Source organism: Gopherus evgoodei, chromosome 9, assembly GCF_007399415.2.
Source record: "Gopherus evgoodei ecotype Sinaloan lineage chromosome 9, rGopEvg1_v1.p, whole genome shotgun sequence".
Classification (NCBI taxonomy): Eukaryota; Metazoa; Chordata; order Testudines; family Testudinidae; genus Gopherus; species Gopherus evgoodei.
The window spans coordinates 46782694-46807863 of record NC_044330.1 but is presented as its reverse complement, the minus strand read 5'-3'; the positions used below and the strand labels follow the sequence as shown (position 1 = coordinate 46807863).

General features: G+C 44.5%; 1 protein-coding gene across 1 annotated transcript in view; it reads right to left on the bottom strand.

Annotated features, from left to right (window-relative positions):
- Nucleotides 1-25170, bottom strand: part of LOC115657476 — a 347440-nt gene that overhangs the window by 178829 nt on the left and 143441 nt on the right. The window contains 1 exon segment of the mRNA XM_030575381.1: nt 1381-5826. Coding sequence (XP_030431241.1) covers nt 1381-5826 — 4446 coding nt within the window.

Sequence of the window (25170 nt, the reverse complement as noted above, 5' to 3'; positions counted from 1 at the left end):
AACTGTAAGATGAAGCTCAGCTACCCCAGCTTCTGAATACCCTGCTCCGAAGCATTGCACGGGAGGGTCTAGTCACAGCATTCTCCTGTATGCTCTTTGCTTTCCCAACAAGGGAAACCAAACAGGTAATTAGGAACAATGGAAACACAAGAATTGCACTTGCATTGGCTCCAAACTGTTTCAGTAGAAACCCCTTCTTCTGTCCCTATTGGAAACACTTTCTTCACTTTGAGGCCTACTCTCCAGCCATTATGAACCTCTCTCATTACCAGTATTAGAATTATCCACACACGTCAGCTGGAGATACAGCCCATATTTATTTTCTGTTCGCTGCAGGGGCAGCGGAGGAGTGTTCACATGGCGTATTTAAAGAGAAGCCACAGTGACAGTAAGATCCTTGCGGTATTCTGAGTGACAGCAGCTTACTGTCTAAAACAAGATTTCACCTCTTTTTGTTCCTGCTAGCCTGCAAAAGCAGCACAGCTAACAGTGAGTCGATTTCTGTTTTGCCTCATGAATCAATAGAATTGTTTACTAGGTGCCAATTACAAGGACCAATTTTGCCTTGAAGACCTGACTGCAGACAATGGCTTAGCATGGGTGCACCAGAGGGCGGGATTTGGTCTGTGCAATTTGTATGATGCATGAGCCAGAAAGCACCCAGCGGGACTTTCAAACTCCAGGGTAAGTTTTCAGCACTGGCAGTTAGGAAAACCCTGATCATTTTACTTGTAAGAGGAGTAAATTCCAATCCAGGGGTAGACAACCTATGGCATGGTGCCGAAGGAGGCACACGAGCTGATTTTCAGTGGCACTCTCACTGCCCGGGCCCTGGCCACCAGTCCGTGGGACTCTGCATTTTAATTTGATTTTAAATGAAGCTTCTTAAACATTTTAAAAACCTTATTTACTTACATACACCAATAGTTTAGTTATATATTATAGACTTATAGAAAGAGACCTTCTAAAAACATTAAAATGTATTATCGGCACGCAAAACCTTAAATCAGAGTGAATAAATGAAGACTCGGCACAGCACTTCTGAAAGGTTGCCGACCCCTGCTCTAATCTAAAGTCATTGAGAGGCAATAAATAGAGAGAATCATGATGTCAATTTCACAGAGTCACCATTTGCAGTAAAGCTTCACATTAAGGGAATGTAAATGAGTTTAGATGCAAAGAGGCATCTCCCACTATTCACTAGGAACAATCACTAGCGTTGACTTATTGTATTTACACAAAGATATGTTTATCCTAAAATCTAACTAATTTTCTATTAACAGAATACCACTCTTGGCATTTGGGATTCCTTAACCCCAGCAGGAGAGCACTGCAAAGCAAACCAAAACTAAGTCTGATAATTCTTACAGAGCAACTCACCTCATCTCTGAGTATATCACTAACTGAAGAAGCAGTGTTTAAGCTGATCTGTGACTGGCTGCTTATCCCACTGTCTTCTCTCAGGTATTCATTGTCCAATGAGTGCACAGAAAGCAAGAGAGTACCCCTGGGCTTGAGTGTCTTTGGCCTCTCGGGTGCCTCTAAATTGCTGTAGATAGCAGAGCTGTTCCCAAGAGAAATCATGGAAGTGGCAATTATTCTCCTGGGATAACGGAAACTCTTGCGTTGAGAGCTGGGTCTTGGACTTTGTGGTTTAGGGCTCATGGGCCGACAGGGCATGTCTTTACCTTCATATGTCAATAGCTGGGGGCAAGAGGGGCTTAGCTGAGTAAACGGTGATTGCAGGTCACTGGGGCTAAAGGGAGATCTCAGCCAGTATTCCTCAGAAGTATCTAAACTGTTGACCATTGTTTCCTGCTGAGCAGCGTAGTCTGGGTATTCTGGACATTTGATAGTCAGATCATAGGATAGTACTCTTTTTCTTCGCATATCTATAGGTGTAGAAACCTCAATGGATTCCACAGAGGTGTCAGAATGGTTGGCATCCATGAGGGTGGCATTAGACTCATATGAGCTAAAAAATGCTTGTCCGTTAGAGCTCTCCTGCTTCTCTGTGGATGTTCTTCTTGTAACATTACCAGGGCCTTGCTGGTAGCCCCTGGTTGTTTTAGGACTCTCCTGTGATGATGATAAACTTGCTAAGGTGGGCTTTTTCAGTCCATCAGCCTCCCTGCTTTTCAGAAATGCTTTCCAGGAGCTTTGGCGAAGCTTGGCTTTCTCCTTTTCATGTTTCAGTGGTCCTTTGGGGCTCTGTTCAGGATTTTCCTTCTCAAGGGATTTGGATTCAAAGAAACTTGAGAAGGATTTATGCGCTAAGGCCAGTCTTGTCCTGAATTTTTTACCCTCTGGGTTTTTGTTTCCTTTATACTCATTCTCACTCAGGGATTTCCTCACCCCAAAATACTGTGGCACTTCACTGTCATTATTTTCAACTGATTCTAAGACTCGTGCTTCAGAGTGTTTGACATTCAACGAGGGGGAAGTAAAATTTGTGTCTATGTTGTCCATCAGTATCCGACCAGAGCCAGAAGCCTTCCTCAGGCTGATTCTGCTGAACAATCCAGCAGGTCTTTCATAAAATAAGTCGTCATCATCAGAATATTCAGAGGTGTAGCTTTCCTTTCTTCGGAAAGCAGAACTGGGTGAACTGCTTTTAAAAGACTGCAAGCTTTCTGTGTCTTCATCCTCTTTCCCAGCATCAAGTTCTTCTGTCTTTGTCTTGCTGCCAAAGAAGTTGCTGCTACCTTGGTTTTCAGCAGCCGCTGTCTTGGTTTTCTTGAAGGATGCCATTTTTGAGAAGACTAAAAACTTGGAAGGTTTCCCAGTCTTGGTCTGCTTCTGCACAGCTTTATAGAGACTGCTGTTACTCCCCAAGAAATGGAACGAATTCTCATCCATCTCCTCACTGTTAGCACTGCTAGTGCTTATATTATCTAGACCCAGGGCAGAGGCCTCTTGGCTCTCCGTTTTCACTATACAGTTAAAGGCATCGGTCACATTTGGATTCTGTTCATTGTCTTTGCTAAGGCTCACCAGCTCCTCCACAGTAGAGCTCAGCTTTAGTTCTCTGCTGGGAGAATCTTCACCAATGCCTATTTGGTCCTTTGAAATATTATAGCTTTCAGTTTTTTTCTTTTCTAGACTGTGTACGCAAGAGATGATGCTCCCAAAGGTATGACCATCAGCATCATCTCCCTGACACAGGCCATTAATCCTGTTCTTTTCCAGTGCTGTTGCGATAGTTCCACATGTATCTTGCTCTAGGCTTTGATTTGTATTGAACTCATTTTCCTTGGTCACTTTGCTGTCTCTTGTTTCAAAGAGTGATTTTTTTAGCAGCTCTGTTTCTGACTGCACTCCAGCATTAGTTCTGGGCTCCACCTGAGAGATTCCCCCACTAATTATGCCAGGTGATTTCAAATGTGCTCCAGTGCATGCATCTGCCTTTTCTTTCGAGGGAACGATAGCATCTTCCAAGTGTAAATTAACTCCACTGGATTCATTTTTTATAGTGGTTACTGGGAAGTCACTGCAGCTGAGTTTTAAAGACAAATCTGGCTCTGTTCTCTCCACTTGCTGCTGCACAATTTCTGATTCTTCTTGCTCTGTAATTCCAGCAGCCGTCACCTCTTCATTGCCAGAGATGGGCTGTACAGGCAGAGTTTGCTCTTCACAGCTGGAATATGCATTCAGATCTCCCTGTGATTCATCGGTTCCTTTGCTAGCAATGGGATGAGACCCCAAATCCTCATTGGCTAGTTCTCCTAATGTTCCAGTTATTATTTCAGCAGGACAGTCATCACTCAGCATCTTGGACTGCAAGCCCTTCTCCTCCACAGATATTATAATCAGAGCAGGTTTTAACTCTGAGAGCTTCATCAACTTTTTCCCCTGGTGCATGTAATGTGGTTTGGTAGCTATTTCAACAGAACAGGCATCAACACCATCACTCTCATCCTTTTTTCCTGCATCAGCGAAATGTCCATTCATTGTTACAAGCACAGAGTGACCCTGTAAGGCGTTGTTTTTGCAATTCAGGTTTTGCAGCATCGAAACGTCCTGCTCTCCTGCAATATCCTGGCCACCAGAGTTCAGTGCAGTCTCCAAGGATTTCCAATCCAAATTCAGTTCAGAAGAATCCTCTGAACCTCTTTCTCCCACACAAGCCTCAGTACTTGGTGATTCAGGGCTGCTCTCCTCCAAGCTGTTCAGCTGTGTTTTACCAGCTGGGCCATAGTTTGCTAAATAGTTATCACCTTTGTTTTCTGCAATGGCAGGAACACTTACAAGACAAGTTGCTTGGTCCTCACTGATGCCAGATTCAGAGTTAATGCTGTGAGAGAACCCGTGCGCTTTGAAACCCCTCTCAGATTTGCATTTAGCTTTTCTTACTTCTCCTTCGGCATTTATGCTCATTGGCTCTGAAGGCAAGGCAGAGGGAGTCTCCCTTTCTATTGAATCCCACTCAAAGGTATCTCTCAGTTGGAGCTGTGCTGAAGATAAGCCATCAGCACACATGTCTGCTTCTATGTTAAGGCCACATGTCTCTGATTCAGTGTGCAAATTAGCTTCAGCATCTTGCTGGGAGCCTGCTGGATGAGATAGCTGGCTGTTATTTGATTCTAGGCAGGTATTAAGCAGTGATCCTTTTATGCCAAATTTCCCCTCCACTTTTATTGCTTTTTCAGAGCCCTCACCAACTCTTTCTATGTTTTTCAAGGTGTACTCAAAACCCAACCCTTCAAGATGTATCCTGGAACATGACAATCTTAGTTTATCTCTAAGCTGAATGCAGTTACCTAAGTAGTCTCTCTGGCCCCCGGCATTTATGTTTTCAGGTGCACTGTGCCATGTTTTACTCTCTTTGATCTCTGCCCTCATGTGTGGAAGCTGAAATTTGGATTTTAGGCAGGGCTGGTATAAGAGTGAATCCATTTTACGGGTGGCCCCTGGAGTTCTGTTTCTTGTCTTTGTAGCTGTAGTTTCCTCATTGTTATCTGAGTTCCTCCGACTGCATTTTATGTTGGATCTAGAATCTAGCTCATAATGAAATTCAAATGCCTCAGAGTTTCTTTTACTGTCAGTTCTATTTGTTTCAAAATTAATATTATGCAAACTATGGCTTGATCCTACATTTGGCTGCAAAGGAAATTGCTGAGTCTCGAGAAAAGTCAAACAGCTTTCAGAGTTTGCTTTCAGACAAGCAATGCTTAATCCTGCTGGACTTTTTTTACTCCTTGCAATGGCATCTTCAGCTGGTTCTGAGCTGACACAGGATTGCACTTTATTGTTTTCAGACTTTGCTTCACTTTGCAATCCATCCACTACCAATTTAGTCTCTGTCTTAGATATAGTGTCCCCTCCACTAGTGCCAGACCCAGTATTGGAGGGATCACTACTTAATATTAGTTCTTCCTCTCCTGCCTCTTCTCTTCTTAATTTTGTAGTCTGTATCCAAAATTCACTTCTGCTTGGTGCTACTTTTAAATCAGAAGACAACTCCAATTGCGCCTTTTGACTCAATTCCAGTTGGCTCATGCAATGAAGTTGATGAGGGGGTACTTCTGCATTGGTATCAGGAAAAGTACGGCATGGTTCTTTTTTTTCAGAGGAAAGGCAGTTTGAACTTAAGCAAGTTTCTCCACTTATGTCACTGGCAACAGACTCTGTGTCTGACACAGTTTCATAAGGCTCAGTCTTTATGTCTGACAAGGATTCACTCTGATGCGATTGGGTCTCAAAATAATCTTCATCTGTTTCCTGGCTTGACCCACGTATCTCCAACTCTGCTGTGCTTGGGGCAAAAGAACTCTGATCATCTTCAAACTCTCCTTCAGTGATGTAGTTTTCAGTTGGCTCTGGGGTCTGCAATAAAAAGACCAAAATTAGTCAAGAATGAATTCAGCAGCTGAGTATCAGAGAGAGAGATGTTTCTCTCTATGATATTTCTAGACAGAAATAATGTGTTGGGATTTAAACACAATAAAGATGCATGCAATACAGGATATACCCCTTTCCTCAGGGATTATAGCAGATGTTTGCACAGGGTTGGACTTGATGCCCTTATGTCTTTACTGTAAACTATTTTAATAATATAGCATCCAAAATGTGGCAGAAACTCCAAAGACTTATAATTGTTTGCACTCTTCCAATCCAAGGACATTTTTCACATTTTACATAAATCAAATTAACATCATTCCTTCCATGTAAAAACTATTAGTGAATCCACCTCTGAATCTCAGCAGAGATTTACTGCACAAACCAGGGGCATATACTATTCAATTATGTAAGCAGTGCTTCACGTGGGTGGGGCTGAGGGTAGGATTGCAGACCTGGCTTTTTTTTTTAAATCATGTCAATCACTCAAGAGTGCACTTTAAGCACTATCTTACCAAAGCTGATGCTCCAAGATTATCAGAGACCCCCTACTTTTTTCAGACCACTTTTAATACTCTTTAGAACATAGTGTCATTAGTTGTTTGGACAGGGTGTGAATCAAGTTTGAAAGTGATGTTTGAACTCAGTTCAGGGAGAGACCAAGAATCATCAGCACATCAAGTATTGGATCAAGTCCAGCTAAGCTGCTTACAGAAAGAGAGATCAAAATAACACTGTCAACCTCAGGGATAAGTCTTTGTCTTAAATGAGCCTGCTTAAAGGGCCAAATCTCAGAGGTCTCGTCTTTTTCCATTTTTTACCATGAGAATGCAAGCTGAAACTTCCCCAAGCTTAAAGGAAGAGAACCAATCCTGATGAAGCAGGATGAGGGGAAAATGTTAGCTAACACCCACTGCCATCACTGGATATAGCTGTATCCAAAGATTCTACATGGTTGAGACTGATCAAGGTACTCAACTGGTTTCAGATTCAGATATCTATGTATGTACATCAACAAATTAAGCTCTATATAATCTGTATCCTGTTAACTCTCACACAGCACAGCTGTGAGTTAGAAAGCTCTCTAGGTACTTATACCTCAGACCTTTCCTGGGAAAACAGAGGCAAGAAGAGGTGGGGACCTTTCTAAGACTAAACAGAAGGTGACTAGCAGAGGTGCAATTAGAACTCAGGACCCTAGGTCAATACAGCTTTGAGCACTGCCCACAGCTGCTCCATTCTCTCAGGGGCACAACTCAGTGGAAGCCCTAGAGAAGAACCAAATTAAAAAAACAGAGCAAAAGGACAGATACCAGGGTTTCTGAGCCCTGCTATCACAGTACAGAGATTAAGGGGGTTAGGGACAGAGCTGGAGGTTAATTGAGGAAGCTAGTAAAATGGGGTTATTCAGAAGAGGAAGAAGATCCTTGTCTGAACAGACTGGAACCTGATGAAAATATGGCTAGAGGAGATGGGAGGAGGTTTGTATCATTTTTTAACAATATTTCTTAAGCACCCATTCACCATTTTTCTCTATTCACTACTGTGCTGCGATGGATTATAGATCTGATTTTGAGCACTCAAAAGTACATCACTGAGGAACCTAAGCATAAAACATGTTGCCTTCCCTGGGCAGCAAAGATAAAAACAAAGACCATAATGGGAGGAGGGTCACTGCTTCAAACTGAGTTCAAGCACCCTTTCGCACAATGAAGCCAGCTCCAACCAAATCGCACAAGTCATGTAATCTACAGAACAGTGCATCCTTCCCTGCATATAATCAATGAAACATACAATTTAGGTTTTTCAATAATGTCAAGCCCTGCCATTAACAGAACAGAAATGACCAGCATTACAACTGTACAGGCTCACATGTCACATGCTGATCAATGGTGCGGCCGGCTGTCAGGAGTAGTTGGCTCACACAGCAATGAATACAGGAGCAGCTGCTCAGCATTAGCAAAGCTGAATCTCGAATGATGCACTAAACAAATTTACAGATGGCACTGAGATAAGCTACGAACTATTCAAGCAAGTGGGGCCTGAGTAATGAGGACACCTGATAGTCCTGAGAATAATTATGAATTAAATTACACCAAAATTAGGACACAGATCTATTAGAGTCCATCTATACAACAAATACAGATGTGCCAGCATATCCCAATTTTGGTTTTGGTGTTTATGGGCCTTATTCAATATGCACCAAGGTCTACACGGGCCCTTCTGTTTACTTCAATCCACATACCGAATGAGGAAGAGAGCTCCAGATACAAAGGGCACTGATTATTGTTTTCATTCATAGTTCATGGGAGAGTCCCAAAATTGCATGGCCTGTGCTGTGTCCCACAGGGCTGCTGATTGGGACTGCTGAAGTTCAGATTTTAGTTGGCAGCCACTTTGTGGTGCAGCAGCCACTTCCACAGCACTTAAGAGCAGGCCCAGAACTGCTACCTTCTACTCTGGACTTTCGTGGGGCAGCAGCATTTCCTGTGGTGATGAGGAAAGGAAGACAGATTGGGGCAAGTATAATGTGGGGGGCTTCATTCACCAGCTCTGTTATGTATGCACCAACACAAACATCCACACAGCAATTATATGCAAATATGCAAATAAACAAATATTTATGTAAATACCTCAACAGCAAGTATTCTATTCTACACAGGTTCTTATACCACCCCATCACTGTAGAATCTGAATGCATTCCAATGGTGCATTAATCTACATGATTAACATGTATCACACATGGTTTGTTCTCTCCTCCTCTTCTCAGGGAGAGAACTGTATGTAGAGTGGAGGGGTTTGCTTTGGTAAGGCTTTGGAAATGTATTTATTTTACTATGTATATGCTATGTGTTTATACTGGAGAAGTGTGCCTTGCACTTGAAACAGAATGTGGTGAGGTTTCTAATGGCCCTTAGGTCCTGTGATGAGTACATGTTCCTCCCTCCTGCGGTGACAATCCCAAGCAACAGGTTTGAGAACTGAACACACAAGCCAGGTAGCACTACTCCTCAAACAATGAGCTGATCAACCGTGAATTAGGATGCCAGTGAATTCAATAGGACCAGCTGTTTCAGAATTCAAATGATGCTCTCAAATCGAGTCCAGAGGGCTCCTTACTGAAATTCTGCGGACATTTATGCGTAATGTGAAAATAGAGCAGCAATGTAAAGGCAAGGGTATGGAAGAAATATGCAAGACTCATGGTTAGGACCACATTGTGACACTGTTTGACACTGCTCTTTCCTGAGAATAACCTATAGCAGCAGCACAGCTAGGCCCTTGGCTTGCAAAAGGTTTACAATCCTGACCAGGTGTGAAGTGCATTATTTTCGCATTTCCATCAGTATCAGAAACTCAACAGACATTCCTCCTATTGGTGAAGATGCATCAACCAGACAAGCGACGATAAACTCGTGAGCTGCAGCCAGAGGAAAAGAAAAAACTAGCAAGCTTTGAAGGTGGGGGATAAACTGTAGTGAAATAGCTACCTAGCATTAAAAAAAAAAAGAAATAGCAGTAAAATAGCATGCACTAAGGAGTGAGCGACAGTAAATTAGTGACACTCTGAAGGGCAGGGGCATACATTCATAGGCCGAAAAGGTGAATATAGTGGAAATAAGATAGCTTCATAGGAAAGAGGAAAGAAGATGCCTCATAGAGAGATAGTCAGCTCATTGACCTGCACGTAGTTGTGGGACGTGCTAAAGTGCCACATATATCCAGCCAATAGGAAAAGATTTTCAAGGAGGCTCATCCTCTCAGTTTGACGAGACATATTATCAAGAGTGCAAAGACTAAAAGCAATGCAAAGCTTTTGCATGTCCAGTGCTAGAGCTGGGAAAATATTTTCAGGGTAAACTTTTTTTTCACTGAAAAATGTAGATTCAAGTCAACTGAAGTGTCTCACCAAACCATATCAAATTTGCCAAGTTGTTTCAGTCAAAAAAAAAAAATTCCATAAAAGTCAAAATGTTTTAAACTTTTCTAAATGCAACATGCTGACTTTTTGATTCAAAACTACTTTTTGTTACAAAGTTAACTTCTAAAAAAATTAATAAAATTGAAGTAAAAATAATCTCAAACACTAAACTACATATTTCATTTCAGGTTGAACAGAACGTTATGTTTGACCCAAAATTATTTTTTATAAACTTTTAGTTCACAAAAAATACTAAAAATAATTTCCTGTTAACTCTAAACTCTCTGTTGTTGTTTTCCTAGTTTTCATTTCAGCCACTGAACCAAAAAATCAGTTATTCACATAGCTCCATCCAAAACATTCACTGGTTACTAGGAATAAAATGCTACCTTTTAGTGATATTCTGCAAGGAAAACACAGGATACAATTGCTGATTGCATTTTAAGATGCAAGAATCATGCTGCTTAATTGTTCCTCTTTGGAAACAAGTTATATTCATTCTCGCTAAAATCTTCTTTTGAACTAGAGCATACTAGTTCAAAGAAAGTTATTTTGGTTTAAAGACACCTTAAGGGAGCATCCAGGGACGGGAGAATGTTTCTGCAGTGTTTGAGGAACTTTTACCAAATGGATTTTGAGTGACAGGTCATGGCAAAAAATGGACTGATTGAAAGTTTTCACTTTTGTCTAATATCACTGTGTCTTTCTCTAGCTCCACAATGCCTTGTCATTACTCCTTCCAACCTCTCATACAGATAAAACTGATGGGCCTTACATGTGTGAAGAAAACATACTAAAATTAACAGAGTTAATGTTTTTGTTGGGGATGGTGTTGTGGATGCAACCATGTAAAATGCACTATGGGTAATAAGCATGACCAACCTTGCGCCTTGCAGTGAAGGCTTGTAATACCTAAGGTTTGGAACAACTGCAGGAAGAGAAGGGACTACAATTGGTACAACTACGCAGACCACCACTTTGAATGGGATAGGACAGTGCCAGTATGTTATATCTGCTCTCATTGGACTCATGAGCCCAGTCCTGCTCTCATCAATGCCAAGGAGATATTTTTGCCATTGATTGCAGTGGAACGGGCCGAATTTCTATGGATCACATTCTCCACTTGCACCATTTCTGTATTGTGTTCATGACGTGACCACTGTAAGTCCTTAACTATCCATTTCCTAGCTTTCCTCTGTTTTGAAATCAATGGGATCCAGTGACACTTGTCACTTAGCCTAACTAGTTTTTGAAATGAAGATTTGTTTTTGCAATTCAGACTCACCTCCACCCCAGAAGGTAAATATTACTGTATCCATTTTATTCTGAGTCCCAGTTCACAGACCACAGACCCCTACCCTAAGCACTAGACTGCACTCCCACCTACATGTTGTCTTACTACTGCAGTGACAGGTATAGGTCAGTTCTTCATGTCAGGTCAGAATAATGTGAAAGCATTCTCACTATAACATGGCAACTGCCCCTTCTGATGTCCATTGTTCCCAATGGATATGATGGTAACCACAGCTCCTGAATTAGCCCAATACAGTGCACAGATCCTCATTATTCCTTGCTTGTATGGAAGACAGTATGTGGCATTGCTGCATACTTACCACCTGCACTGAACTAGGTAATAAACCCAACATTGCTTCATGTGCAGATACCACTCTCTAATAATAAGTCTGTTTTTATAGTTTGTCATGAGATGAGATTGAAATGCAATACTTAGTAGCACTACAGCCAGCTATCCTAAAGTTGCCAACCCTCCAGGATTGGCCTGGAGCCTCCAGGAATTAAAGATTAATTTTTAATTAAAGATTATGTCATATCATGACATTACAGAGGCAGAGAAATTAAATGACATTTCCAAGGTCACACATGAGGTCTATAGCAGAGTTCAGTCCCAGTATTAATTATTTTTATTAACTGATATTTCAGGGACAACCTAAATAGATAAGACAAAAGGCTTGTATGTAGAAATGGGTGAATTTGGGAGGGGAGGGGGGAATAGTAAACTTGCCCCAAAAATGCATTTTTCAGGACACCAAAACCATTTGCAAATTTGGGTTGAATTCAGCAAATTGTTTCAGCTACAAAGAATTTTAAAAAAATTTAGAAGATGTCTTTACAATTCTTTTCAACCATTTTGAAACCCAGCGTTTAGAATTTTCATTTTGAAATGACATTTTGCCTAAAAATTCAGCTATATTTATTTCTTCAAAAAACACAACAAAAGGGGTAACCCACCCCCCCAACTAAATGAAGCAAATCGAGTATTTTATCGTATATCTGGAGGGATGGGTTTAGTCAGTTTACTAGGGCCATAGGTCTCAAGTGCAGTTCTACCATGGAAAGTGAGTAAAAGGAGCACTGCAGCATTTCATGTTTGTCCTGATGACTTCCAACTCCAGTTTGCACAGCTTGTAAGTAAATTTTAATCATTTCCTGTCTGACACTGTCAGCCTGGGAGCTGATAATTAAACCAGTTTCTCTTTTTTATAGCAAAGCCCTTCATCTTAAGGCTTCCCCTTTGGAACTCTATTGTCCTTAATCTGTAACCTCACAGAAGATTGTGCAACCCCATTGGCTGTTAACAGGTGCGTCTTGCGCAGGTGTCAGTGAGGTCACTGTATGTATATGATTCTTATCTAGTTGCTGCACTGGGGTACTATGGCAATACTTTGAGGTACAGACAGTCACAGAGCTATTCCACTGTTGATATAGGATCCCTTGCCTCCTTCGCTCTGCACCTGCTGTTTATGTGACTTTCCTGTACTGTCGGACATCCAGTAGCACACAGCACTGAGATAGTAGACCCGTGAATCTAAGGCTGCAAGAGGAAGTATTTGAGTAGTAGTATGTGGTCATGCCATTATTCTACTGTAATGTATAGGCACAAGGGGACAGCTCCTTCATGCTATTGGGTGCCGTAGAGAAGCTGTAGTCTGGCTGCAAATGCCCAACAGAGAATTTCCTTGGTGTAGGGGAACTCCCTGTTGGTACATTTGCACCGCAGTATGACTATTCTGCCTCCACGCCTGTGTAAGGGGAGTGGTGGCAGGGGCGGCTCCAGGCCCCAGCACGCCAAGCGCATGCTTGGGGTGGCATGCCACAGGGGGTGCTCTGCTGGTCGCAGGGAGGGCAGCAGGCAGGCTGCCTTCGGCAGCTTGCCTGCAGAGGGTCCGCTGGTCCCACAGCTTCGGTGGAGCCGCGGACCACTGGACCCTCTGCAGGCACGCCTGCGGGAGGTCCACCGGAGCCGCGGGACCAGCGACCAGCAGAGCACCCCCCGCAGCATGCCGCCATGCTTGGGGCGGCTAAATGTCTAGAGCCGCCCCTGAGTGGTGGGCATGGTAGAGTTCTGCCACAGTAATCCTTCATAGGTAAGGGGGTATTATGGACCCTAAGCTAGTGGCAGAAGTTGGGCTTCTACTGGCCTGGAGGATCAGGAAGCTGGAACGTGTTTCAATGCCTGCTCCCTCCCATATCAAGCAAGCAAGAATTTAGCCCTCAAGATTGATTACATGGGCAACCTCAGCTTTGGCATCTGCAGACTTCAGTGCTGACCTGTGCAACCTTCATTTGTAGTCCTAAAGAATGGAATAAAGAGAAGCTGCTGTCTGAACAAGGTGCTGTTTGTGAGAATATAGCACTTCCTAGGACTAAAAACTACTTCAGCCACAGGAAAGGAGCTGGCTTTAAGTATGACTCTCCCCTCCCCCACCTCACTGGAATGAGAGGCAAGTGAAGCTGCAGTGATCTGCCCCACCCACAGCCTTTTCTGCTTGACTGGCTGTGCCGAAAGGAAGTCCCTTGCTAAAGTGGGTGTGCTTAAATCACTCAGCCCTCGCACATTCAAAATTACCTTTTCCATGCGAGAACTCTGCAATGAGTCAGGTAAGTATCCGCCCAGGTATTAGCTATTATACAGAGGCTCTGGCAAGAAACACACATTCAAATGGCACCAAGAGCCAATGTTTAGGGAGTGACATACTTTTAACAGCAGCATGCCCCATGTCATGGATGCCAACTCAGACAGACTGCTCAGAGAGCCAATGCTAAACCCAGACATGCTAAAAGGTTCAGAAGTTTATCATCCTGGCAACCAAAGTCCAGCTCTCAGCAACTGCATTAAGGAATCAGGAACAAGATAACCACAATGTACCAACAGGTAATTTTGTTTGTCAAAGCACTGAGTTGCATGCATGACCAGGGCAACAAATGACTTGGAGAAACTGCATCTCATTTGCTACCCTTTTCAAGGTCCTTTTGAGGCAAACAGCACACATGGCTATGAAAATATCCAAGAAGAAATACACTTTAGCTAAGGAGACAGCTGTCAGCTTCATTTTAACCAGAAAGAGAGAGAGCAGCATTAAACGTTAAACAAAACATCAAATCCTGCATCTTCAGTTCTCTGAGGAAACTGCCAACGTTGCCTCAGATTAGGGTGGCATTCAGTACAGTTCGTTTCTCTTCAATCAGCCTTTTCACCAGGCTCAAAGCACAATTTGGAAAGAGCACTGAATATTTATACCCTCCTTTTAATTTCAGTAGACTTTCTGCTGCATGTCACGGAATAATTACATTTGGTGGTGTTATAGGCAAGATACTCAATTGTGTGGGTCAGTCTAAGGGGTCTCCTTATGGTAGTTCCCATATAATTGCCTTGGGGGAATTCTTCAGATTGGGCTTCTGTGAGGGACAGCAGTGTACCTCTTCTGTTAATGGGAAAGAGGTCAGATCAGGTAGCATGAGGAGAAACTAATCAAACTCCTCCACATTGCTCTGTTCTAGGCTTTCAGAGAGAGATGAGCTGGGTGTTATTTCTGCACAGCCTGTTTGAGGGCACCTGGTCTTTAAGGAGAACTATTTCAGCTATTGAGTTTATAGGCCTCTAATTTTGCCAACACTCTTCATTCAGACTTCCCTGTTCTCAGATCTTGCTGCATCACATTTTGTTTAGACCACTATTCCAGTTCTCCCCCAGCCTGTGAGTGTCTGTTAGAGTCGGAAGGTGCCAACTTCATTTGCGCCTCTTACTGAAGAAGCAGACAGGTGAGGAATTTGACTCTTCCTTTTGTCATCGCTTAGAAAGAGGTTGTTTCGTCGAGCATCTGAGCTAAAAAGGAGCAAATGGAGTGCTCGGCTGTAAGGCAGATTACTCTGGATAGGGATATGCCCCAGGGGAGCTTCTAAGGTTGAATCTTGTGCCCTAGGCATCTCCAGTATAATATGAACTCAAAAATATGACACCTGTTAGTTCTTCCCTCTCGTTCTTGTCCATCCTTCACTCCCTTCCAGCTAATACTGTACTTACAGATCTCTATAATTCCCCTTCTTCCCCACACCTCCACCCAATTCAGCTCATACCATCTCATTTCGTTAGCAAGGCACTGTGCTCCAGCATTCCACAGCTATGAAGTTACCTCTGCAGAAATGAAACTCTTAGCCCACAAAGAAAGCCTTTGCAGTGTAAACTGAAGAGCCTTCAGACAGGGCCATCCAATAGCAGAGAGATGTGTAATAACTCAAAACTTAATATAATTAACTATTTTGTTGCTGATTATTTTAGCAGAAGCCTCCAGTTAACTCAGTGATAATCATTGCCAGATGCAGCAGCAGATATTGCTGCAGGTGCTGTGAGGCAGCTATTTGCTTTTAAGTGTTGCTGGACTAGATCTATCAGCTCACGCACTTCCCAAACCTTCAAGTGACGTCTGAACCTGTCCACAAAGGAGGGAGAGAAAATGCATCCTATTCCCAGTGCTGAAACCCTGTATCGCTGCCTCAGAGTTACAAACCCTCTACAAATGGGGATGTTTTTGATTCAACAGTCGCTAGCCCTTCTCTAACTGGAACTATTGGAACCTTCTTATAACTGGTTAGATTGTTCCACTAGCAGCATACCCCAGTTCACAGGATCTGTTCCCACATTTCCGTATTTGGTACTATACCACCAGCCTCTTTTCATTCACCAAACAATGGCCTACCTGGAAGTTCTTCACTCCCAGGTGTGTGGTCTTTGCTGGGGCATGACACTCCTCCTTCTGGCCCAAACATCTCCTCGCTGTTGTTGCTGCAGATGGCCCCATGCCGCAGGAATGCAGGATAGAGCGATTTTGCTTACTCTGGCGACTTTGTTTTGCAAATGGCAGAGATTTTTCCTCTCCGTGGGGGTGCAATAATTTAGAGTGGTTGAAATCTCTGATACTCCTGTTCCTGTTACCACTGCACCAGCTCTCCCACTGCTTTACTGCTGCTGAAATCACCCTGGTCTGCACCTCCTTGAACGCCTCCTCCATCTGTGACCCCAGCTCCACTGCCCTAGCCAGAGTCAGTGAGTTAGGTTCCAACAAGAGCTGCTCCCGAATTCGCCAGTCTGCTGCTTTCTCAATTAGCTGACCCAGGATCAGCTGATCCTGCAGAGGTCCAAAATCACAGGCCGCAGCCAGCCGCTGCAGCACTGAGGCAAAAGCCACAAAGGTTTCCCCAGTCAGTTGTGCCCGCTGTCGGAACTGGAACCTCTGCACCATCACATTTCGCCTGCCTTTGAAATGCTCCGAAAGCTTCCTCACTGCCTCCTCGAAGGAGGCCACTGATCCTAGCATTGCAAAAACCCTCTGACCTTCTGTGCCCAAAGAGTGACAGAGAAGAGCTCTTTTCTGGGCATCATCTGCTTTTTCCAATCCAGCTGCTGTCAGCCATGTCTCAAAGGCCCTGAGCCAATTAGACCAGGGTACTGGGGGCTCTCCTGAGCCTGGCAAAAATGCCAGTGGTAGGAGACGGTTTGAGTCCTCCATCTTCATTGCCACAATGTTGTGTAGCCTATAGTAACTCCCACCATCTCTGCGCAAGAGTTGGTCTAGTCAGCATAGCGACATATTGCAGTCACTCCCCATCATCTGATCCACACCTTGTAATCTGAAAACCCCACCCTTTAACGCCTCATTGCCCTGAACACTACTGAACTGGAAATATCATGTTCCTCCTATTCTTACCACAGGGAAGGAGGGAAAAGGAGTAAGGGAACAGAAGGCAAATGAATGGATTTGATGGGGGAAAAGAGCTGTAAGAAATGCCAACACTCCTCCAAAGCAGTTTTCTTGTATGTCCCCAAAATCCTAAACTTGCTAATGACATCACATGAGAAATCCAAGTTTACTGGTTCTACACTAATTTCTCATGATCACCCACAGCACAGCAAAACAGTCCCCAAATGCTACTGAGGCATGCTACTTACCAAGAGACTGGGGCCGGAATAGCAGGGCTGCTGTGACTTGGGATTCAAAGCCACAGCTGCCCCAGTTTTAATTTCACAGATCCTAGCTTTCAGACAGTTACTTCTGGAAGCCCCAGTTCACCTTTTCCCCCTCTGTACGATGTCACTTTGTGCCATAGCTTTTGCATTTAGAAATATTAGCATCATTTCATTTGTCCTCACTTTTTTTTAAGTCCAAGGAAAAAATCTTCCATTTTATCACACTCTGATTGTACTCAATCACTGAGAAGAGTACTTCTCCAGCAGGTTGCAACATAGCTTATGCATATATATGTGGTTTTCATAGGACAACAAGGCATGAGTGTCACATGCCACCCACATCCTCGTCTAAAAATAGCCCAGACCAACCATAAATAAATGATCTACCATTATAAAAATGTTATCAGAAGTATTTGTACCTCCAAAGCTGGGCTCAGCTATTAACTGTGAGATCTCAATTTAGAAGCCTTTCTGTGATCTTTTGTTGGATTTTGTTGGGAGATGACCCATCTTTGCAACAATATAGCAACAGAATGGGAGCATGACCAAAAGTAGAAGAACAGGACTGAAATCCAGGAAACAATGGGGGTGTCTATAGTGGCAAAAAGTCTGTATAGTTCACGGCTGGTGCAGCTGTAGTGTTGACAGGATTGTGACAGTTTTTCCATTTTGTCATCTAAGTCAGTTAGTGGGACCCCTTGCTCCATGCCTGCTGCTGAATCTAGTTGCTCACTTGCACTCTGCTGAGTTATTCCTTTGAGCTTCAAATCAGTTATTCTCCTGGTTTGTTTCTATACTGGACTCAGTTATCAACTCTTAGACTTAGGCCATGTCTACATCTAAAATTTTGCAGCGCTGGTTGTTACAGCTGTATTAGTACAGCTGTATAGGGCCAGCGCTGCAGAGTGTCCATACTTACTGCTAGCAGCGCTGCAAGTGCTGTTAGATGTGGCCACACTGCAGCGCTGTTGGGAGTGATGCATTGTGGGCGGCTATCCCACAGGGCACCTCGTCCCAAAGCGGCGCTGGGGCTTGTGGGAAGGGGAAGGAAGTGTGATTGTCCTTCTGCTTCCTGTTCCTGTTCCAACGGCCAGCGTTGCTTTGGTACACATGCGGAGCACTGTGGCAGCATTGTGACTCTAAAGCGGTTTTTCTGCATTATCTTTCAAGAATGGATCCTCAGGTACTGAATACCTTACTAATGACTATTGCCAGCACATCTCGCCTTACTGTTGATCTAATCCTTAGGCTGCTAAATGTGCGTGTGACTGACATTGAGGAGTGGGACGATGGTACTGAATCGCATCAATATGCAGACAGTACAATGCTAGTGGCAATAACAGACGTGCTCTGCTCCGTGGACCGGCACGTTTGGGCTCGGGAAACCAGCACTGAGTGGTGGGATCACATCGTCCTGCAGTCATGGGATGACGAGCAGTGGCTGCAGAACTTTCGTATGAGGAAAGCCACTTTCATGGGACTTTGTGATGATCTCGCCCCCAACCTGCGGCGCATGAACACGAGATTTAGAGATGCCCTTTCTGTGGAGAAGCAGGTGGCTATTGCAATCTGGAAGCTGGCAACTCTAGACTGTTTCCGATCGGTGGCGAACCAGTTCGGAGTGGGAAAGTCCACCGTTGGAATGGTGCTGATGCAAGTTTGCAGGGCCATTAATCGAACACTGACAAGAAGAACCGTGACTCTTGGGAACGTGCAGGACATTTTAGATGGCTTTGCAGAAATGGGCTTCCCTAACTGTGGAGGGGCAGTAGATGGGACGCATATTCCTATTATCTCTCCACCCCACCTGGCATCGGAGTATATTAATCGCAAGGGGTACTTCTCTGTGGTTCTGCAAGCGCTTGTGGATCACCGTGGGCATTTCACTGACATTTACTCTGGATGGCCTGGAAAGGTGCATGATGCACGCATTTTTAGGAACAGTGCCCTGTTCAGGAGGCTTAGGGCCGGGACCTTTTTCCCAGATCACAAGATAATAGTAGGGGACGTGGAAATGCCCATCGTGATTCTGGGAGACCCCGCTTACCCATTAATGCCATGGCTCATGAAACCATATACGGGGAAGCTTGACAGGAGCAAGGAACAGTTCAACTACAGGTTGAGCCGCTGTAGAATGACTGTGGAGCGTGCTTTTGGCCGTTTGAAAGCTCGCTGGCGCAGTCTGTTCGGGAAGCTAGATTTGATGGAAAGCAGCATTACCGCTGTTATATCCGCGTGCTGCACCCTCCATAATATTTGTGAAGGGAAGGGTGAAAGGTTCAGTGAGGAATGGACCTCCGAGGTTAGACGTTTGGAGAATGAGTTTGCTCAGCCAGAGAGCAGGGCTAATAGGGAGGCCCAGGAAAGGGCTTCAAGGATTAGGGATGCTATAAGGGAGCAATTTGAGGCTGAGAGCCAGCAGTAATGTTTGGTGCATGTGTTGTGCTTTGCTTTACCTTGCTGTGTATAATTTACCTTTTCTATCACCAATAAAACATATTGAAAGAAATACAAACCAAATCCTTTTATTTGTCATACAGTAAAAAACAGGAAAGGGGGTATGGGTGGTTCACAGTACATTCAGATGTTTTACTATTTCCTATTTTACTCAATTGTAACCGTCTGATGCAACTCACCATTACTTTGCTGCAGAATGATGGGGGTGGAGTGCACTGGGTAAGAATTAAACATATCTTGGTTACTAGGTGATCTTATAGGTGTTGGGGGCAGCTGATGATAATAAGGAACTGGGTGCTGCATAAAGCTATTTTGAGGATACACAGGGGGACCAGGAACAGTGCTTTGGGAAGGCTGTGGGATATCACGGTATATATTTGTCTGCATGGCTACAAGAGACTCAAAAGACTTGGTTTGGCGAGACAGGAGTCTCATCATCTGCCTGGCTATTTTTTTGGCAGACAACTCCTGTCTCCTGCTTTCAGTCAGCCTCCATTCCTGTACACTTTTTCTCCACTCCTCAGTCTTCCTACTTTCCCTGTTGTAGTGGTTCAGAACGGTCTTGATCAGCTCCTCTTTTGATTTCCTAGGATTGCGCCTCAAATTCTGCAATCTACGTGAGGCCGGTGACACAGCTGCATTACTCGAGTTGCCTAGAAAAAATAGAGATAGAGACATGTAAAACACAGGGGCATCATTGTTTATTATCAACTTTTGAAGGACATTGGAAACTGTAGGTAGCATCCCTCTCACATACCTCACATAACACTGTAGAGTTCAAGAAAGCTAAGACATGTCTAGCAATGGGGTGAGTACTTTTGCTTAAAATTCTCCCATGTTACTGGGATGCCTTGGTTCCTGCTTGGAAGGGGGGCCGGGTGAGGAAAAAGCACCCCGCAGGACAGGGTTCCCGCTTGGAAGGGGGGCCGGGTGAGGAAAAAGCACCCCGCAGGACAGGGCTCCCGCTTGGAAGGGGGGGTGGGGGACGGACAGAGCACACAGCAGGGCAGGTTTCACGCTTGGAAGGGGGGATCGGCGAGGAAGAAGCACCCCGCAGAACACGGTTCCCGCTTGGAAGGGGGGGTGGGGGACAGACAGAGCACACCGCAGGGCAGGTTTCACGCTTGGAAGGGGGGATCGGCGAGGAAGAAGCACCCCGCAGGACAGGGTTCCCGCTTGGAAAGCGGGGTGGGGGACGGACAGAGCACACAGCAGGGCAGGTTTCACGCTTGGAAGGGGCGGTGGGGGACGGACAGAGCACACCGCAGGGCAGGTTTCACGCTTGGAAGGGGGGGTGGGGGACGGACAGAGCACACAGCAGGGCAGGTTTCACGCTTGGAAGGGGGGGTGGGGGACGGACAGAGCACACAGCAGGGCAGGTTTCACGCTTGGAAGGGGGGATCGGCGAGGAAGAAGCACCCCGCCTGGATGCCTACGTGCTGGGAAGGGCAGCGGGGGGGGGTGGATTGGGGCAGAGGAAACAGAGCGCCTTGCGCTGGGGAGCCGTGCTTCTAGCTACCTGCCCTCAATTATCCCTAAACTATCCACAGGCTTTCATAATGCCAGACATATCACTGCTGCGTGTTACCAAGGAAGAGCGGGAGGGTCTTCTACAGGAATGCGGATACCGCCCTGGCCCCTATGCAGCTCGCCTCTGTGCAGCCATGGTCCCCCCACCCCTCGCTGCACAGTGGATCGGACGAGTTAGCCTGACCGGGACAGGGACCACGGTGGCTCTACCTATAAACTTGTTAAAGCACATTGCCCAAGATCTAGCTGCAACTTTTCAAGAGATTACTCAGGCAGGTTACACAGATGTCATAGATCAAATCAATGGGCTATTCCACGTTTAGGCATGCATGCAGTCAGCCATAACGAGAATCCTGCTATCACAAAGCATTGCAATCTACTTACCACGAGCACGATCCTCAGCTTCCTCATCAACGTCCGCTTCCAGCTGCTGTGACTGGCTAGTCTCCTCAGGGCTAGAGAAGAGCTCCTGGCTGCCTGTGTCCTGAGACTCCGGGGTGTCCCCCTCAACGCCAGTAGTATCACTGCATTCATCCTCTACACCATCCCCCACTTCTCCCTGCTCTGAACTCTCCATCGTGCTTCTAGGATTCACGGTGGGGTCACACCCAAGAATGGCATCCAGCTCCTTGTAAAACCTGCAGGTTGTGGGGGCTGCTCCTGAGCGTCGGTTTCCCTCACGGGCTTTGCAGTATGCACTCCTCAGCTCCTTAATTTTTACTCTGCATTGCAAGGCGTCCCATTCGTGGCCCCTTCTCATCATGGACTGCGATATCTGACCATAGGTATCGTAGTTTCTCCTTCTGGAGCGCAGCTGTGTTTGAACAGCCTCATCTCCCCACATACTAATTAGATCCTGCAGCTCTGCATTGGTCCATGCTGGGGCTCGTTTGTTGCGTGGAGGCATGGTCGCTGACTGATTGATTGATTAATTGCACTCCACGCCTGACTGAGCAAACAGGAAGGTGATTTTTTAAATTTCCCGGGCCATTTAAAGGAGGGGTCAGGTGAGCACAGGGCAGAGGAGTTTTCTTGATTATCAGAGAGGTATCCTCAGGTATGCTGGGATACCTGCTTATTCCACGGAGGTCAAGAAAAGCGCTGGTAAGTGTCTACATTGCATTACCAGCGCTGCATCACCAGCGCTGTATCCTCTACACCCGAGACAAAACGGGAGTACAGCCAGCGCTGCAAACAGGGAGTTGCAGCGCTGGTGATGCCCTGCAGATGTGTACACCTTCAAAGTTGCAGCGCTGTAACTCCCTCACCAGCGCTGCAACTTTCTGATGTAGACAAGCCCTTAGTAAAAAAAAGACCAAAACAGATCCTGTTTAGACCACACAAAATAATGGTGTTCCCCGAGGATCTGTATTTGGACCTGTGGAGTTGAACATATTCATAAATGATCTGGAAAAGGTGGTAAACAGTGAGGTGACAACGTTTGCTGATGATACAAAATTATTCAAGACAGCTAAGGCCAAAGCTGATTGTGAAGAGTTACAAAGGGATTTCACAAAACTGGGTAACTGGGAGACAAAATGGCAGATGAAATTCAATGTCGATAAATGCACAGTAATGCACATTGGAAAACACAATCCCAACTACACATACAAAACGATGGGTTTAAAATTAGCTGTTAGCACTCAAGAAAGGGATTTTGGGGTCATCATGGATTGTTCTCTGAAAACATCTGCTCAGTGTCAGCAGCATTCAAAAAAGCTAAGAGAACGTTAAGAACCATTAGGAAAGAGACAGATAACGCTGGTCTACAATTTTTGAGAAGTCATCTGCTTCAGAGATAAAATGTGATATTTATTATGTATTTTGATGTGCTGAATTCAAATATGACAATTAAAACAACTGAGTGGCTACTGTTTCTAAGATATTTAAGTTTTTACATTTTATATCTAAGTATATTGTGTAGATAGTAGAGTTTTAATCATAAATTGTAAACCTAGGTCTTTTCATGTGTTTATGGTTGCTTTGCATGATAATATTTTTCACATGTCCTGTTTATGTAACATTTTAAAAATCAGCAAAAGGGTTATATAAATAAAATTTATTATGAAACAAAAGGCAAAAAACTATTATGTACATAGTTTAGTCCTATTCAGTGTCTACTCCATGCTTCTTGGCTTGTCTCTTGTATTCATTAAATGGAGCATCTCTTGTCACTGTCCAGCAATAGTCTGCAAGCATTGATGGGCTCCATTTGCCCTGATAGCCTGCCAGGAGATTCCACTGCTGTAGTCTGGAGCCCACCAGCTCTGTCTTACTCTTGGGTAGTTCCAAATCTCTGACAAGGTCATTCAGTTCACCTTGTGTTATGAGGTGTGGTTCAGAGGAGGAGGATGGGAGAAAATGTGGGTCCTGTGACATTGATGGTTCAGGACCAGAAGTTTCATCTTCTTCCTCTTCCTCATCTGACTCAAGTGAGAATGATTCTGGTGCATCAGGAACCGGCAGTCCTTCTCCGTGGGGTACTGGGCATATAGCTGATGGAATGTTTGGATAATGCACAGTCCATTTTTTCTTCTTTGACACACCTTTCCCAACTGGAGGCACCCTGCAGAAGTAACAATTGCTGGTATGAACTGTTGGCTCTCTCCAAATCATTGGCACTGCAAAAGGCATAGATTTCCTTTTCCTGTTCAACCACTGGCGAAGATTTGTTGCACAAGTGTTGCAGCATATGTGTGGGGCCCACCTCTTGTCCTGATCTCCAATTTTGCAGCCAAAATAAAGGTGATAGGCTTTCTTAACCATAGTAGTTATACTGCGCTTTTGTGATGCAAAAGTCACTTCACCACAAACATAGCAGAAGTTATCTGCACTGTTCACACAAGTACGAGGCATCTCTGCTCACTTTGGCTAAACAGAAATGTATCCCTTTGCAAAATCAAACACTGACAAATAAGAGAGCACGACACTGTATGATTTCTAGAGTTGATATAGGGCAATTTGTTCAGCAGAGTGATGTAAGCTTCGTTATGATTGCATCATCCATGACTTCTAGGAATAACATGATGCAATTCATATCATGTATGACGCAATACCAGCTTCAGATTGCATCATTCATTGTTTTGCCTAAAAGGCAAGTACTGTCCAAACCCAGTCATAGATTTATTCATAGATCCAGTCAAAGATGTATTTTAGTCATTTCTGGTTTAAATTGAGATCCCTTCCCTTTAGAACTCGCTTATCCTCCGCCATTCCCAAGTCAAGGGTCGTATATACTGACTCAATAGCATATCTTGAAAACTAGAGCAAATCAACAATTTTAAGCATCATTTTCGTTCTCAGTGACCCAGAATTAGTAAAGTTGGACTACATTTATTTCAGAAGCATTTTGGCTGTAGAGCAGTGTAACAAAACAGAAAATATCACAATGCCACTCTATAAATCCATAGTTATGTCCACACCTTGAATACTGCATGCAGTTCTGGTCATCCCATCTCTTAAAAGATATATAGGTAAGTCTTATCTTATGTGGGAGTTCCATTCCATGGTTAGCGTGTAAAGTGAAAACCGCGTATACTCAAAATTACATCCCCAAGCCCTTTAAATCCTACCCGTAGCTCCAGCAGCCAGGCCAGGCATTTAAATGGCTCCTCCAGGCTCCCCACCGGCTCCACTGGGCTTCCCGCCATGGTGGAGAGCCCGGAGGAGCCCTTTAAATCCCACCCGCAGCTTTGGAAGCCGGTCTGGGGCTGGCAATTAAAGGGCCCGGAGCTCCACAGTGGCTGGAGCCTCGGGCCCTTTAGTTTGCCACAGGGGCTACCAGCCATCTCTGCAGCTGGGAGCCCCCTGGGTGATTTAAAGGCCCTGGGACTCCCAGCCACAGCTGGTGCCCCAGGACCTTTAAAACTTGAGGCCACGCCTCTTCCGCTTGAGGCCACACACCTCTGGATTCCGGCCCTACAGCGTAAAGCTGAAATTGCGCATGTTAAATGTGCGTAAGTTGCGACAGACCTGTATTAGAACTGGAAAAGGTACAGAGAAGGGCAACAAAAATGATTAGGGGTATGGAACAGCTTTCATAAGAGTAGAGATAAAAAAAACTAGGACCGGTTAGCTTAGAAAAGAGATGACTAAGGTGCCGTAGAAGTTGATAAAATCATGACTGATATGGAGAAAATTAATGGGGAAGTATTATTTACTC